The sequence below is a fragment of the Dermacentor silvarum genome, chromosome 7, assembly GCF_013339745.2.
Source record: "Dermacentor silvarum isolate Dsil-2018 chromosome 7, BIME_Dsil_1.4, whole genome shotgun sequence".
NCBI lineage: Eukaryota > Metazoa > Arthropoda > Arachnida > Ixodida > Ixodidae > Dermacentor > Dermacentor silvarum.
In genome coordinates, this window is record NC_051160.1 from 5,389,636 (window position 1) to 5,405,217 (window position 15,582).

Genomic DNA, 15,582 nt, shown 5'->3' on the forward strand with positions numbered 1-15,582 from the left:
TGCAATTGTGTTTGCTGTGACACGTGACCTGTCCCAAACACAATATTAGCAGCAAACAGGTACCACATTTACAAGCCTGCATTTTTGTGGTACTGCTCTAACTCGTTTCTCAAGATCTGCACGAGGTGTCAACGTTTCAAACTATGCAGTAATTCAGTGTTCAGGTATGGAGAAAAGCTACGCACAATAACATTTTTGTCAAGCATATTACTAACGTATCCATTTTGTCAAGTACGATACTCCTGATAAGCAATGACTGGGACATTCAGAATAAATGTGAAGGTCCCTGCCAATGTGAATAAGCCATGATTCTACAACATCACAATCATCGCAAGTTCGGAAGTCTTGTTCATAATAGATGTTCAATTTTCCTGCTCGCACAGCAGTCATTTTTAAGCTTGTAAACCATGAAAATGTAAAGGTTAAATGGTCGTTAAAAAAAATTCAAACCAAGAAAACAGCAAGCAGGTTGTTAGGATAGGATGCAGGTCAACACGAGTGCATCGCATTGCCACAGTGATGTTTAGTGCAAATCTGAGTGTGCAATCCTTGGCAAGCAGGGTCACAAAGGGTTTAGAATATGAGATGCAAATCGCTAAAGGTTAAGCTACAATGGACTACCGATAAAACAAAGACTGATAAGACAAAACACATTATAAATGTGCAATTCCATCAATCATGCATACTATTATGTGGTTTAAAGGAGTACTGAAAGGAGATTTTCGACTTGTTATATACTGGAAAGAGTCAGAGTGCCCTAAATAATTCTCCATGATTTACTTAGTCCTATGAAAAAGCTTCAGTTTCGATACCCATGTGCCAGAATGTCATGGCTTCCATCCATTCCTGCGATCACTGTGGCTTGCACACGTAAGTGCAGCCAGGAGAAATATGCACAGCACTTGTGTTTATTATTATTACTTTTTTTTATGAATGTCATCATACCTAGCCTTATTGCTATGTGACATCAGCAGATTTTCCCCAGTGTCATGATGTCATGATGCTACTGACGACACCAGGTCTGGCATTTTGAGACCAACCTTAGTATCAAATCAAAATAACCTTTTGTTTACCAACATTTATACTTGTCAAATGCCATCCTTTTGCAGATGAGAACCTCCAGGTCAAGTCTCTACTACTTCGAATATATGTGTCAGTACTCCTTTAACTAGACAGGATCCAAAAGTTCAAGTCACACCCAAGTCAAGCTGATTAATAAGGTGGTGCATGGTACGAGCTATCAGTAGTCCACTGCACATGGTGCATACTCATGTCGTCAGTCATACTCGCTAGAATGCCACGTCCTCTCTTTGAAAATTTGTAAATTGTAACAAATGCTGGAAGACAGTAGCGAGAAAGCAAAAGCAGTGAGGTTGTTCTCCTATAAGAGAGCCTGAGTGATTCCCCTCTAATCTATATATAGCCCGAATAAATTTACGGAACTTTATGGCTAGAAAATTTCAGTACTACTACTAGAGTTAAATATCATATCTTGTGTGGTTCTTTTGGTTTCTTTGTGTGGCAGTTATGATTCAGTCATTTCAACCATGTTCTTCCATGTTGAAAACTAGTGCTATGGAAAATTTTGTTACTTGTCTAATTGTATTAGGTGAAGACGAACTACTGAGCTGCCAATCTTGTCCTTTACTTAGGAAGGGGATACAATTCTTTGGCAAATACTAGCGACCTCTGTGTACACATTCATGCACAGCTCTTGACAAAATAAAACATTACTATGTCAAAACACTGCTTGAAACATTTCTGACAGCAGCATTTGTAAACATCTTGAGAGCGATGTTTGGTCATAAAAATTGGTATTGAAAACTGCTTTTCAAAGCTTTTGGCCATAGCACTTGTTAACTTTTTGTATATTACAATTTGCTTGTGACAACTATGATCAGAACACGTATTAAACATTTTTGCCCACAATTAAATATTTGCATACCATTGTATAGTTACAACAATTAGCATCAACATCTGCTTTTCAATATTTCTGGCCCTAGTGACTGTCAACCAACTGTATCACAAAATGTTCAGAAGTTAGGGCTTGTTGGTATGACACCATAGCTAAAATTGATGATCAGTGCAAAAAATTGCAAGAGGACGGCATTAACAGAGATCATCAGAAAATTACTGTATCACTGTTTTGTCAAGACAACTAGCATCAAAAGCTGCTTTTAAAGAACAGTTTTATAACTTTTGGTACTAAAACGTGCATTCCAGGGAAGTGTGACTGATACCACATGAAAATGTTCGTAGCTATGCAGCGCATGGCTTGTGACAAACTGCGACACGCATCGCAGCTGTTGGTGAGCAGTGAAGAAAGGAAAACTGTTGGTTAATGCAACATGGTGCCAAGCACATCATGAATGACCAATAAGGCACCACTCAAAGTGGCAGAACTCTCCAGTCACAAGATCAACCTAGGCCAGAATAATGTAAGGATTCTTTTCACTTGATTCTATTCGTTTCTAATCATTTATCGTTCAGAGGCAACTGATTTCAGTGATAATGTGGCCAGAGCACAACTAGGACCACTGGCAAAGTGCAAAAAGAGATAGCACAGGAATAGAATCATTACATTACCATGGCCTTGATCATGATGCACTAAGACAATGCTAAAAAAATGCATGTGCATGTGCAGTCGACTTGCAGTAATTCAAACTCAAGTAATTTGTAAGGCCGCCTAAGTTCGAGTAAATTTCAAGAGTGGTGTGTTACATTTTTAATGTATTCTAACACAGACATCTCAATTAAATAAACTTATTGTTTTCTCACACAAACAACTAATAAAACAATCTGGCTCCTACAAAGATGGCTGAAATGCCATCTTTGAATATGCATGGCTGAAGAAACATGAACTTCAGTCCCATTTGCATACTTAGTGCGTGGTCGTTCAATTATGGCTAGCGTGCAAAATTTTGTTCTGATACCTAACATGTTTACACGGTGATACAAGTGTCTCAACTATTGAGGACTGCTGAGTGCCAATGTTTTCCAGAAAAACATTGTTGGCATTCCATCTGCAAACTGATCTTGCTTGGCATTATGGAGAATAAGAAAATAAAACAAAAATCAAGCTTTGCACATTATCTGTCAATGTAGTTAACCAAAGTTTTTGTCTTAGACCATATTTTATTGCATTATTGATAATTAACCCTCCCAAGGAGTTCAGACTGAATCACGTTATTGCTGCAAGTTTGAATGAAAGCAAGTCGACTGAAATCTACACAAAGAGTGCACAAGACCAAATGAAAGTGTTAAAACCAGGGCTGCAGTGTTAACATGTAAATAATAAAACAACTATCGAAACACTCCATCTTCTTAAAGGTCAAGCATTTGACAAAAGAAAGAAAGAGTCGAAGGTACTCAGCATTGACCTTCAATCGACAGTTGCGCAGCAAAGGTTACTGGATTCTCATGTTCAACACAATTCTATCAAGCAACTTTTTATAGCTCCAGTGTAAAAGTTAAGCACTCTATGTGTGGCACACTTTCATGGAAGCAGAGAAAAGCAACGCCAGTCTACTCTAGCTTAAAGCTTGTCCTTGTAACCTTACCTGCATTTGCTTAAACGTTCGAAAGTGTTACAAATTCAATGCTTAGTTCAAAAGTCAGAGACGAACATGTAGAACTTTTCTTTGGAGTCTGCCCATAAGAAATAATATGCACCGGCGCAGCAGTTCTACTCACAACCCTGGTTCCAACAACTTTCAAGCATTGAAGAAATGAAAGATACCCAAGATATGCCAGTAAACAAAAAATGTTTAAGATTTGTCCTGTAGTAAAGGCTGTAAGAATATCACGAAGAACTTAATGTTTAAGTTTACAGTATGTAATTAAACATATAAGCACATGGTGCTTATAAACCTTGAATAAAATGTCATGGTTTCATAACTTCAGTTTTAGTTCTACTCAACATGTGAATGAGTGCCAATATAGCAACAATATTTAGCTAAAATATACTCTTCTCATGCCAATGCGATATCAATCAGTTCTGAATTCTGCAATGATTACAGGCACTACATAGCTTATACTGAATTGAATGTGCCTCACTGAACTTTATGGTGCACAAGATTATGTTGGTAATCTTAGTAAAAGCCAGACGAGAGCACGATGATAATGAAAGAACAAAGCTAAATAACTGTTCCGAGGTAAATGAACATAAAAATTGTGTATATGGCAAAGTATAAATATGTTGCATAATGCAAAGTTCAACGCTGCTGCAAAACAAACTGGAAACAGCATGGGGCAACCTTTGCGGAAGACCATATTGAGGATCTTCTGGAGTTCATAGCTGTTCACTTCCATGTCATCACCAGCAATCTTGGCAAACAGTGCTCGCAATTGCTGAGCACGATCAGAACTGGGGTCCTCTTCTTTCGCACGAACCTGGGATCACATTGCAATCAATGTCACCATGCACTCCTTTTAAGCGAAAGACACTAAAGAGCAACATTAAATTATTTCAGAGCCATTAAATATTCTTTGAAGACTCTGTTCTCATTTATTTGGCACGAGAGGCCTTGATTACTAACAGAGAAAACAAACCAAAGTTTCACTTTCTCAATTTCGTTCAAGAACTGCAATGCTAGTTCAAGTTACATCACGATTTTCACATACTGGCCTGTTTCTGTGGGAAGGAAGTTCTCAAAACTCATGATCAATCAATAAAGCAATCAACCAAGAGGTTTTACTTCCAACAGTTTTGATGGGGAACATCCAAGCAAAAGGCGGCTCAGACAGCATGAAAGTGCATGAGGGCCTGTAAATAGACTGCCTTTGGTTTGTTTAAAATGCAATACGAGTCTTGTTTATCTATGAAATGTTAGTTAGTCCCAAGCAAACATTGTACAAATCCATCGTGTCACGGGCTAGTGTGGGGGACTTTGATGGCATCACCACCTGTCTTCTGCTTTTCCAACTTCACTAGCTTACCAACAGTTTGTGGTTAAGACTGACGTTATCAGTGTCCCAGAAGCAATTTTATCAATATAGCTTGACTTGGCATTCCAGCAAAGACTGAACTTATTTTTTTTAACGTGCTATAGAAATAAAAAGATTATTATGTTTGGGGGGGGGGGGGGTACACTTAGATATTATTTTCACTGGACTTCAAATTTATGTGATAATGACTGATTAACTGACTACAGCTGGCTCACTAGTTAGTTCATCTCATCTGTTTAAATTAGTTACTTTAGGTTACACTTAGCAATTACACAATTGAAGCTGGTCAATGCTCAAGGCGTGTCAACTTAGTAGGCATCCTGAGGTGGCTAACTATTTGGAGATGCTTGTCCCCAAAATCTGCCACAATATACAGTGACCTATACTTTTATTCTAACAACGTTCAAAGAAGATTTTGCACTTACGGATAATACTTTCACTGTAAACTCCAAGCAAGATCTAATGTTTTGGTCCACATCATTCTGTGAAGCACTTGGCATCTTTGCTTACCTGGTTCGGCCAGGGGAAAAGACGTACATGTTTCTCTGCCTCTTGGCAACTAGGAAACTGGACAAACCAGTGAAGCAACAATACCGAGTGTTTCACTGAATGATGCAAGCCAGCGGTATACATATTCCTTATTGCAGGACAGAGTATGGGTGTTAAAGAGTTAAATATCAACTACCAGCAGTGCTCAATAAGTTACACCTGTGTAACGCTATGGGGACATTCACAGGAACACCATGAAAGGGAATATTGTCATCCACCCTACTGCAGCATAAAGCTACAAATGAAACGGAGCCACCAAAGCTATGAGTAATTGATTTCATCATGCATGCGAAGAATTTGTAATTGTATTTATAATCATGTTCAGCAAGTTGTAGAGAGTCGTTTGCATGTTTGTATTACCGCCAACATTTCAATGCATATCTGCACTTGTTTGCTGTAATTAAGCTGTATTATCTGTTCTTGCTTGTGGGGAGCGAGGTGCCTTCCCTCACCTCGTCCCCCCAGCTCGCGCGTGGTGCTTAGCTCGATCTCAGGGAACCGCCGCCGTTCCGGCAACATGACGGACATGAGCGCACCGTAACTACTTTCCCGTGCAAACCGTGCTTCTCCTCCCCCCCCTCTGGGATTGGACTTGCCCCGCGAGAACACGTCACTGGGACGCGCCCCGATTGGCCTCCCGAGTGGCGGCCCCCGGGCACCCTCTCCACCCGAGCTCTCATCCGCTGAGCGCTTCCTTGCAGCAGCAGATGCTCAAAGGCCCGCAACAAGGTGGTTACATGAGACCTTTGTTCTCGTGACTCCTCATTCTCGCGCTTGGCGGACTGCTACCCGGTTAGCCCTAGTGTAGCGGGCGCGCATACTCGATCGGTCTTACGGTGAGCCTTGGCCTGTAAGCGCCGTGACTGTTGTACTGTGCTGTATCTTGGGTGAATAAACCCGTGTTTGTTGGTGAACTGACTCCGGCACCTTCTCTGCACCATGTCGGAGAGTCGACGAACCCTGCCGTAGCGCCTTTGTGCGTTACAGAGTGGAGGAGCGTCGTGCCCTTTCCTCACCGTCGCTCATAGGGAAAGCCTTGTGCAAACCCATCTCCACATGCTGCTGCCACCGCCTGTTCATCACACAGGGGCCTGGTTCCCCACAACCCAAAGTCTGTGTTGGTTTTTCAACTGTGCTTCTTGTATCTATGAAGTTGCAAAATATAGCCAATATAAAATCCTGCATTCTTGTTGAACAATTTGAGTGAAAAAGTTGTGGCAAATGCAAGAGCTTCTTTTAATGTTCTTACAATAAAAACACTTGTCCCTGTTCATGATTATGAAGTGAATTCTGGCTCTTCATTCAGTTAATGATGCCTGCACCATATTACCAAAAAAAAATACAGTCACAGACAAACTCTGAAAACTAAAACATAGCAAGACATCGTGCTAGATGTAGTTTAGTGAAGACACAAGATTCAGTGCTGAATGCATCTACAACGTATGTTCTGAGCTGTGAAAATATACTGACATTGAAATAAGCGGAGCTAATATGGTTCTTGCTGGTATCAGCATTTACCGAACACATACTTATAAAGAACATCGGCTATAACAAAGATATACTTTTATGTCTGATAAGACTTTGTTAAAAATGAGGTTTGACGGTACTAGATGCAAGTTACATTTACTCCGCACTGGTTATAGCCCAGTCAATCCTTACTGTGGGGGACTGCAATACGAAGCCGAAGGCAAGCTGCAACAAAATGTAAAGCTCCGGTAACACAGGTGAAACAATGAAAATGTCAGAGCACATTGAAGGGGCCCTGCAACACTCTTTGAACATTCTAGCTGCTTAGTTACTAGAAAATACTGTCATTAGTGTACCGTATTTACTCAAAAACAGGTCGAACACCAATATAGGTGAAATAAAGAAATATACTTTGAATAAAGGTTGACCCAGGTCCTTTTAGAAAAAACAAATAACTCTGAACATGACAGACCTTTATTTACCCTAAGCCTGGCTATTAAATCTCTCCAGTCGATGCCACAAGCTGCATCACTGGAAATGCCTGGGATGTCGTTGGTGTTTTTGGCACCCTGAACGACATCGTCCTTGGTATCGTTGAGTGCTTTGGATATGCACCACTTCTTAACGCCAATCTGGATAATTTCCAGACTGGCTTCATGAGGGGGGGGGGGGGGGTGCAATGAAGGAACTCCATTGGTTTGGTACTTTTGCTAGCTTTTTTTTATGAATATATGTCGACAGCTAATTTTGGGTAACAAGTTGACCAATATTAAACTATAAATTAAATTCCGAAGGTTTCCATACCAAAACCACGATTTGAATATGAGGCACACTGTAGTGCGGGAATCTGGCTTAATTTTGACCACCTGGGATTCTTTAACGTGCATTCAATGCAGGGTACACAGGACATTTTTGCATTTCACCCCCATAGAAATGTGGCTGTTGCAGTGGCCTTTGTTCGAATAAATACGGTATGAGCCTAGTACCATTACTGTACTTGCAGCGGTACCTAACAGTTTCATTCAAATGACCACCTGCTCTTTCATCGAACGTACTAAAATCACTGACTTCTGAATCGTCTGATCATGATAGCTATTGGGCGGGTTTATTTCAACTTTATGACTAAGAATGTGTTAAGCAGAAGCAGGATTGGAGAAATTTCATCATTGACGAGGCAGTTCGGCCATCTTGTGGTGGAGACTGATACCGCTGCACCAAAATAACGGCTTCAGAGATTAGGTGATGCAACAGCTGGGTCGCAGCACGATACTGAGGTCATGCCAATACAAAAGGTTATCAAGGTGATAGAGCACAAAGAGCACTGTTTCATGCAGGTGCAACGCCAACACTTCGAGCATAGTTTGAACAATGAGAAAAAGGGAAAGTTACCATGGTATAGCAGCAGCAGCATTTCATTACCCATAACTTCCTTCATACAAGGTGCATTAAATATATTTTTTAGGGAAACATTGTGAGGAGATTCCCTTTATAGAATGTGTTGCAGGGCCCCTTTATGATCTTGTTTAAGGTCTTGTCAGACATTCTACCAAGAAGTTATTTAAGGATAAACCAATAGTGTGCTTACGTTATCGGCAGGAGGAACAATGGCAGGAGGTACATCATGTTCACTAAAAAAAAAAAAAAAAGAAGAAAAAAAAAGTAAGCGCACTATACAGATGGCAAAAAACTATGGAACGCAAAGATTATAAACAATGCATATATGTCTGCACACAGTGAGCACACACAGCCAAAAAGAATGTCAAGAGAATGTCACATACTGGGAAACATTCTTTTTTTCGGTGAATATCCGCAGGAGGAATTCTCCCGTCTGGTTGGGCTCGAAGGTGGAGGGCACCACGCAGTAGGTGCCGGGAGGAAGGTTGAAGCGTGTCGTCACCTCCCTCGAGTTGATGAACGTGTGTGAACGTGCCGCCGACGGGTTGTACTTGAAAAACGTCATGTCCAGAGGCGTCGGACAGGTATCAGGGTTGTCAATCTACGATTTGAGGAACACAGAAAAATTTCACTTGCCCAAGCCAGAAACGAATCATCGTTGTCTTTCCAAATATTGCTTTTCAGCACATACAACCTGCACAAGAAATTCATAAAATTTATTGGCAATGTTGTAGACAAAGCCTTGGAACAAAGCAAACATCAAAATCTGCATAGTGGGGTGTAGCATACGGCTGTCCTTATTTCATTTTATTTTTTTATTTATTTATTTATTTATTCATTCATTCATTCATTGATACTGTCGAACTCTACCTGGGCTAATTATGGAGAGGGTGAGAGGTCACATCACACAAAAAAAATAATAAAGCTGTGAGGTTCAACGCCCAGAAGCTGCACAGTGTAGTTAAGGGCTCTGGATTAATTTTGGGCACTTGTTATTCTTTAAGGCTCATCTAAATCTAATATGCACACAAGCATTCTTTAATTTCACCTCCATCGAAATGAAGCTGCTGCAGTCAGGAATCGAACCTGTGACCTTGTACTGAGCATAACACCAAAGCCACTTGGCTACCCCAGCAAGTGGTCAGAGATCATGCTCACTTTTACACCGTCTACATGCGCAGTCAGGTAAAAAATAACACAGAAACACATATATCAAGTTATAAAACTGATGAAATGCAGATCTAAAGCATGTTCAAGATCGTAAATATTGTTACAGGGAGATCAACAACATAACCAGCTAGTGCATTCTACATTTCTATCACATCAGGAAAAAAAGTTCCGCCAGAATCCATCTCATGATAAACGTCAACATTAATGCGATTGGCAATTAAGTACTGTAGCGACATGCAGACACGCATCACTTACGAGGCGTAAATGCGGTCGGACTCCTCTCTTCCACTTCCCTTTCCAAACACTGAACCATCTAGCAACGCTGCCCCGAAGTCCGCACATATGTGGTAGCAGATACACCACGTGCGGACTTCAAGGCGGTATTGCTAGATGGTGCAGCATATCAAGAGAAAAGTGGGAGGGAGGAGTTCGGCTGCATACAAGCTTCACTAAACAGTCCACACCCGATCTTTCGGACTCCCCAGGGGCCGTGAAAACGTCCGAAAAAATTAATGCATGCCTTTTATGACCTCCAAGGGCGCAAACCACCACAGGCACGTCTGAAATAGATCTGAAGGCCGGCCAGTACATTTATTAGGTGTATCGATGATCATATTGCGACAGGAGATGGCGGGTGCACACGTGTTTAATTAAGGAATACATATCTTGTGTCCCATGACAGTTTCCTCTTTTCCCTTTTGGTATGCTTGACTGCAATGCATCACATATGTTTTACCGCGTAACAACGTTGTATTGCGGCAAAGCTGAGATTTGAGAACCAGCATTATGCCCCCCAATGCGCCGTGCTCTCTGCGCTTCGAAACCATCGGTGAGGATTACAAAGACAGAGTCGATTGCGGACAGCGGCAAATTATATCAATGAAAAACATGGCACCGAACAACAGGAAGCTTTGTAGCGAACATCAAAGCAGCTAGACCTTGCGTTGCCGCGATGGTGGCTACGGCTGATGTCCTGCCATGCCATACCATCTCAACCATCGACACCTCTTTGCATACGTGGCAGTTTACCGTTAAAACAGGGTGCGCGGGCTGTGTATGCTCTCAGCCGCGCTGAAAGCCATGCCCAGCTACGGCAAAAGAAACTTACGCCAACATGCCCCCTACTCTCTCCCTCCCTCCCCCCTAGCGTGCGCTTGATCACGTTAGCGCGAGCTCGCTCCACTCCCCCCCTTTTTCCTTGTTGGCACGGGATGACAGCACTCATCAAGCCACCATCCTTCTCAGCCCACCCTTGCAAGCTTGCCTTGCACCCAAAGTAGACAGCGAGTGGGGCGCGATAGGATCTTTTCGCACTTGGATTTTACATGGAACATGATGCTGCTCCACTTTGGGGGTTGCTCTTGGTTACGCGGCACGTGATTCCATTCAGAGGTGCGCATGCAAGCAGCTGCTTGTAATTCAACCATTTGACCATCTGCGTCTGCAGCTGTTTCCATTTGTTTTCTCGGTATCACTTCGCGGTGACAGTGAAATTTTTTTATAATAAAATCATGTGTAAACCCACTTCGTTATACTATTGAGGTTCTAAATACACGGTGTTCTATGGACAAGAAGTTATAAAAAGTTAAATACTTCATTATATCGAGAATTTTGTTACACTGAAGTTCGTTATATTTTTTTATTTTATATAGTATATTTTTTATTTATATAGAAGTTTAACTGTATATCACATTAAAAAGAAAGGGTCAAACTGCATAAGTGAATTTTCATTCACTGTACAATTCAGAAATGACCTTTTTCGACCACTAGTTGTCTCAAGAGCCATTAATTGTTGAGCCTTTAACGTGCCATGTCATTTCAGTGTTGTATTCTGTACATGTCACCTTGTTGCATATAAAACCCTGCGTTAATTTACTGCAGATATAACAAAGTTAAACATATTGAATTATTGCTTATAATAAAGTAAATCAATTATTGCTTATAATGAAGTAAATCAATTATTGCTTATAATGAAGTAAATAAATTATTGCTTATAATGAAGTAAATCTAACATTTTTCTGGCCAATATCAGTGTGTAAAGAATATGCTTATAACAAATATCGGGTGTAACAAAGGTATTTTCATGTCAGATGCGACTTGCTTATATAACTCAACTGTAGTCGATAACCACCTGTAACATTATTTTTGCTCCAGTATGTGCTGTCTTTTTAGTGGTAAACGTGTCCTTTGGTAAACACCAAACTAGGCCAAGAACCAGTAGCGCACCCAGGATCTCTGCCAGGGGGGGGGGTTGACAGTTTTCCAATACCATCTAAACAGCACTAATTTCACTTTCCTCACGGGAAATTATAAAAAAAATGCACTTTTTGCAAGTGTGCAGATGATTGCGCGTCTTACATCTTAGTTGCAGTACTCAAATGCGAAAGGAAAGAAAAGGGGTTAAACAAAAGGGGGGGTTAAACAAAAGGGGGGGTTTAGTCGGCCTCAGGGGGGGGTTACAACCCCCGAACCCCCCCCCCCCCCGTCGGTGCGCCACTGCCAAGAACAAATTATAATGTCCCCATTAACATTGTTTCAGCTTATAGGCTCTCCACAAAACAAGCAGATGAGCTTCCTCACCTTGTAGAGGGCAAAGCCAATGGTAAGGAACAGTCCTGCCCCCAGAGTCCTGGCTGCCCGCCTATTCTTCTGCATGAGTGCCACTATCAAGGTGCAGTTCTGCTCCTCGTCGTCGTCGTCTGGGTCCTCCAGTGTGATGAAATACTGCGGGTTCACCCAGAAGGTATCTGCACAGATCAGGTTGGTGCTACAGACACTTGTGCCTGGGATGTGCACTTGCGTAAAAGCTAAAGGTAAATGAAGCAATGATGGGAACTGCTCTTGACAGCTCATTGATTCTAAGCGAATTAGGAAGGCCTACATACACGATTACAAGCACACATGAAAGTGTACAAGAAAGGCATGGTGGTTACAATTAAGCAAGCTCGATCTTGACCAGTGGTATGTCCAAAATTGGCAGAAGCTTGGCAGGTTTTGACAGGTTTTGTGGCCTGTGCTCAGATTTTTCATCTTGCTCATCAGGAAGAAAAGTCCGGATATTTAAGACCGGCTGATCATTTCATCACTGTCATGACAAACATCATGACGAAGGTGAAATGATTGGCTGGTCGAAATAATTATCATGATGACTAAATGATTGCCTCAACTTCTTTTTTTTAATGTGGGTGAAATTGTCATTACATCGTTTTGTCATGTACAGCACAAGGCAGGGTGTCAGTTCTTTGTCACTTTCTGTCACACGCAGTGGTTCAATACTGGTGCTCTCGCAGCAATATGCAAGCACTGCACTAGCAGAGAAGAGAGCCCTGCACCTTTGAACAAAGCAGCAAATGCAAGGCAGAGGACAGAAAAGAAAAAGGCCACACACCTTCGCACACCATAAAACGTAAGGACATTACAGTACTACAGAAAATAATGTAGCATAAGAAACAAAACGCACAAAATATTTACAGTACTATTCATTCCCAAACTGTGGGAGTTTTGTGAGCACTGCAAAAATTTGTTTCTAAAAAATTAAGCCACTTTCAGTGCACCTGAACTTCCACTGAAAATAAGAAGCCTATGCTATCAATATACAGCATGTCATTTAATTTCTCCATATAACCAAAAATGTGTCCCCATTCCTCTGTTTTAATAAAGTAAAAGTAATAAAGCCTGTGGATGAGAGTGAAGGTGAGCAAACTGAGCCGAATTTTTTATCTTTTTTGATTTCTGTTTCAATGTGAAGCATTCTGTGCCTCAATCTTGAACTCTCTGGTAAGCAGGTTTCAGGTTAGCATCTGACGTTGTACTGCCTACAGGAACAGTGCAGTTAACGCAGCACACCATCTTCAGGATCAGCTCGTAACAAAACAGGTTGTAACATTTCTTTCTCAGAGAACAATAATCATTTAAGTACATCGGTTCAAGTAGGTACAGTTCACGCAGAATGTTACGTAAGAAAACTGAAACTTAGAATTGGGAAGGTGTGTGTGTGTGTATATATATATATATATATATATATATATATATATATATATATATATATATACATATATAATGTACTTTATTAGACATTATTTGGGCAAGGGACCAACCAAAGCATGCAGACGTAGTTAACCTGGCTCGTCTATTTTGCATAGGTTTTTGCTGCATGCAATGAACCGGTAAACTTCCAAGAATTCAACATTGGCAAGACAACGCACATCTACAAGCTTCACTCGCAAGTGAAAGTTGCGTCCTTGACGTCAGTGATATCTTGCGGACTGAAAGAAATGCCACGAATCTCGGACATTTTCCTGTGCTGCAAAGGAACCTCGAAGCAACATCGTCATCACCCGAGCCGACCGGCACCGCCCCTCAAGCTTTTTTCCTCATTGGGCAAGGGACCAACCAAAGGATGAAGACGCAGCTAACCTGGCTCATCTTCTTTGTGCAGGTTAGTCGAAAGACTAGTAGTCACGACTTTCAGAGTGATTCCTTGTGTTTAGTTGAGGTCCCTTGCCCAGTGGTGTTGTGTGAATGCTTTGATTCGTTGTGCTTTATTGTTCTTTTGTTAAGTGGGGATATAGAAATGAACCCTGGCCCTATGGTTACTATGCAACCAGCAGCTATTCTAGATAATCAAAAGGTGTCCTCAAATGAGCTTAAGTCTATGTGGGAAAGCTTAGAATGTAACGTTACTAAAACTAACAGAAGGCTGGCTTCAATTGAGCAGAAACTGTTGTCAATCCCAGAGACTGTACAAAAGGTAGAAGATTGTGAGCGTCTTGTTTCAAAGTTGAATGACCAGACTGAATTTCTCCTAACAAAATGGATGACCTTGAAAATAGAAATCGACGCAATAACTTGATTACTGTATTCATGGAATCAATGAATGTGAAACTGAAACGGTGGAATTGCTCAGGGGTGCCATTTTGCGAGAAATATTTGAAAAGAAAATAGGAATAAAAGTAAACAGCCTTGCGCACATACACCCCTTGGGCAGAAAGGGAACAAACAAAATGTGCCTAGTGATAATGCGTTTCTTTGACTTCAATGAAAAAATGAAGCTTCTGAGAAATGCAAAGAAAATAAAGAACACTGACTACTCGTTGTCAGAGGACTACTCACTGAGAATTCAGACAATAAAAAAGCAGCTATGGTTGACCGTTAAAGACAGTCATACGCCAGAAGATAAGGTGTATCTGAAGTACAATAAGCTAGTTTTCAACCAGGTGACATACGTGTGGGATGAGGACAAGAACGAAAGACGCAAGCTTATGAAGCCTGGTCCAGATTCAGACGGTGGCATAGCACAAGATAATGAAAGCCAGGCTGCGCCTAGGAATGATCGAATAGCTACCCGGAAAATGGCCGCAAAGGGGCCGCAAACGCTGCAAACAAAGACCGCAAATGGGGCATCCAAGTGACAAGGGAATGACACTTGTTGTTTGCGGTTACTTTCTTTAAATTTGCAAAGTGTCGTGAATAAAATCGCTCAACTTGAACTGCTGCTTTATGACCTCGACCCACATGCTACGTCACTGATGGAGACCTGGTTGCACACTAGAGTGCTTGATTACGAAATCATTCCTCCGTCGTACAAAATACTCAGATGTGACAGACAATCCCAAGGGGGCAGAGTCGCAATTGTCATTAAGAAAACATAGACGTGACAACTTTGCCGGATATTCCTAAGCATGAAAGCATCTACTGCAAGATCGATTTTTATGGCAATTCCATTGTTATCGGTGCTGTATACCGTCCTCCCGATGGCAGATCTTGGAATCCTCGAGCAACTCTACGACTTTGTTCAGCGTTTCCGGGGTGAGAACGTAAAATATGTCTTGGCCGGGTATTTTAACTTACCTAATATCGATTGGGCAACCATGAATATGGTGGGCATGAATGTTAGGCACTCCGACATTCTTATTAACATTGCATTTTCATGTGGTCTAGCTCAGATCATTACTGCCCCTACCAGAATCACTGCTACCACTAGGTATATTCTAGATTTATTGTTTGTAAGTTCCACTATCACATACGGCGCTGCTGACGTCATGAATGGGCTCT

At 41.3% G+C, this 15,582-nt stretch overlaps 1 protein-coding gene across 9 annotated transcripts in view; it reads right to left on the bottom strand.

Moving 5' to 3' along the window:
• Positions 1-15,582, bottom strand: part of LOC119457474 (calpain-A-like) — a 155,296-nt gene that overhangs the window by 14,945 nt on the left and 124,769 nt on the right. For all 9 annotated transcript variants that reach the window (XM_049670115.1, XM_037719051.2, XM_037719052.2 and 6 more), the window contains exons 10-13: positions 12,109-12,275; positions 8,742-8,959; positions 8,549-8,591; positions 4,257-4,392 (exon numbers count right to left, since the gene is read on the bottom strand). In XM_049670115.1, coding sequence (XP_049526072.1) covers positions 4,257-4,392; positions 8,549-8,591; positions 8,742-8,959; positions 12,109-12,275 — 564 coding nt within the window. The remainder of the gene's footprint in view (positions 1-4,256; positions 4,393-8,548; positions 8,592-8,741; positions 8,960-12,108; positions 12,276-15,582) is intronic.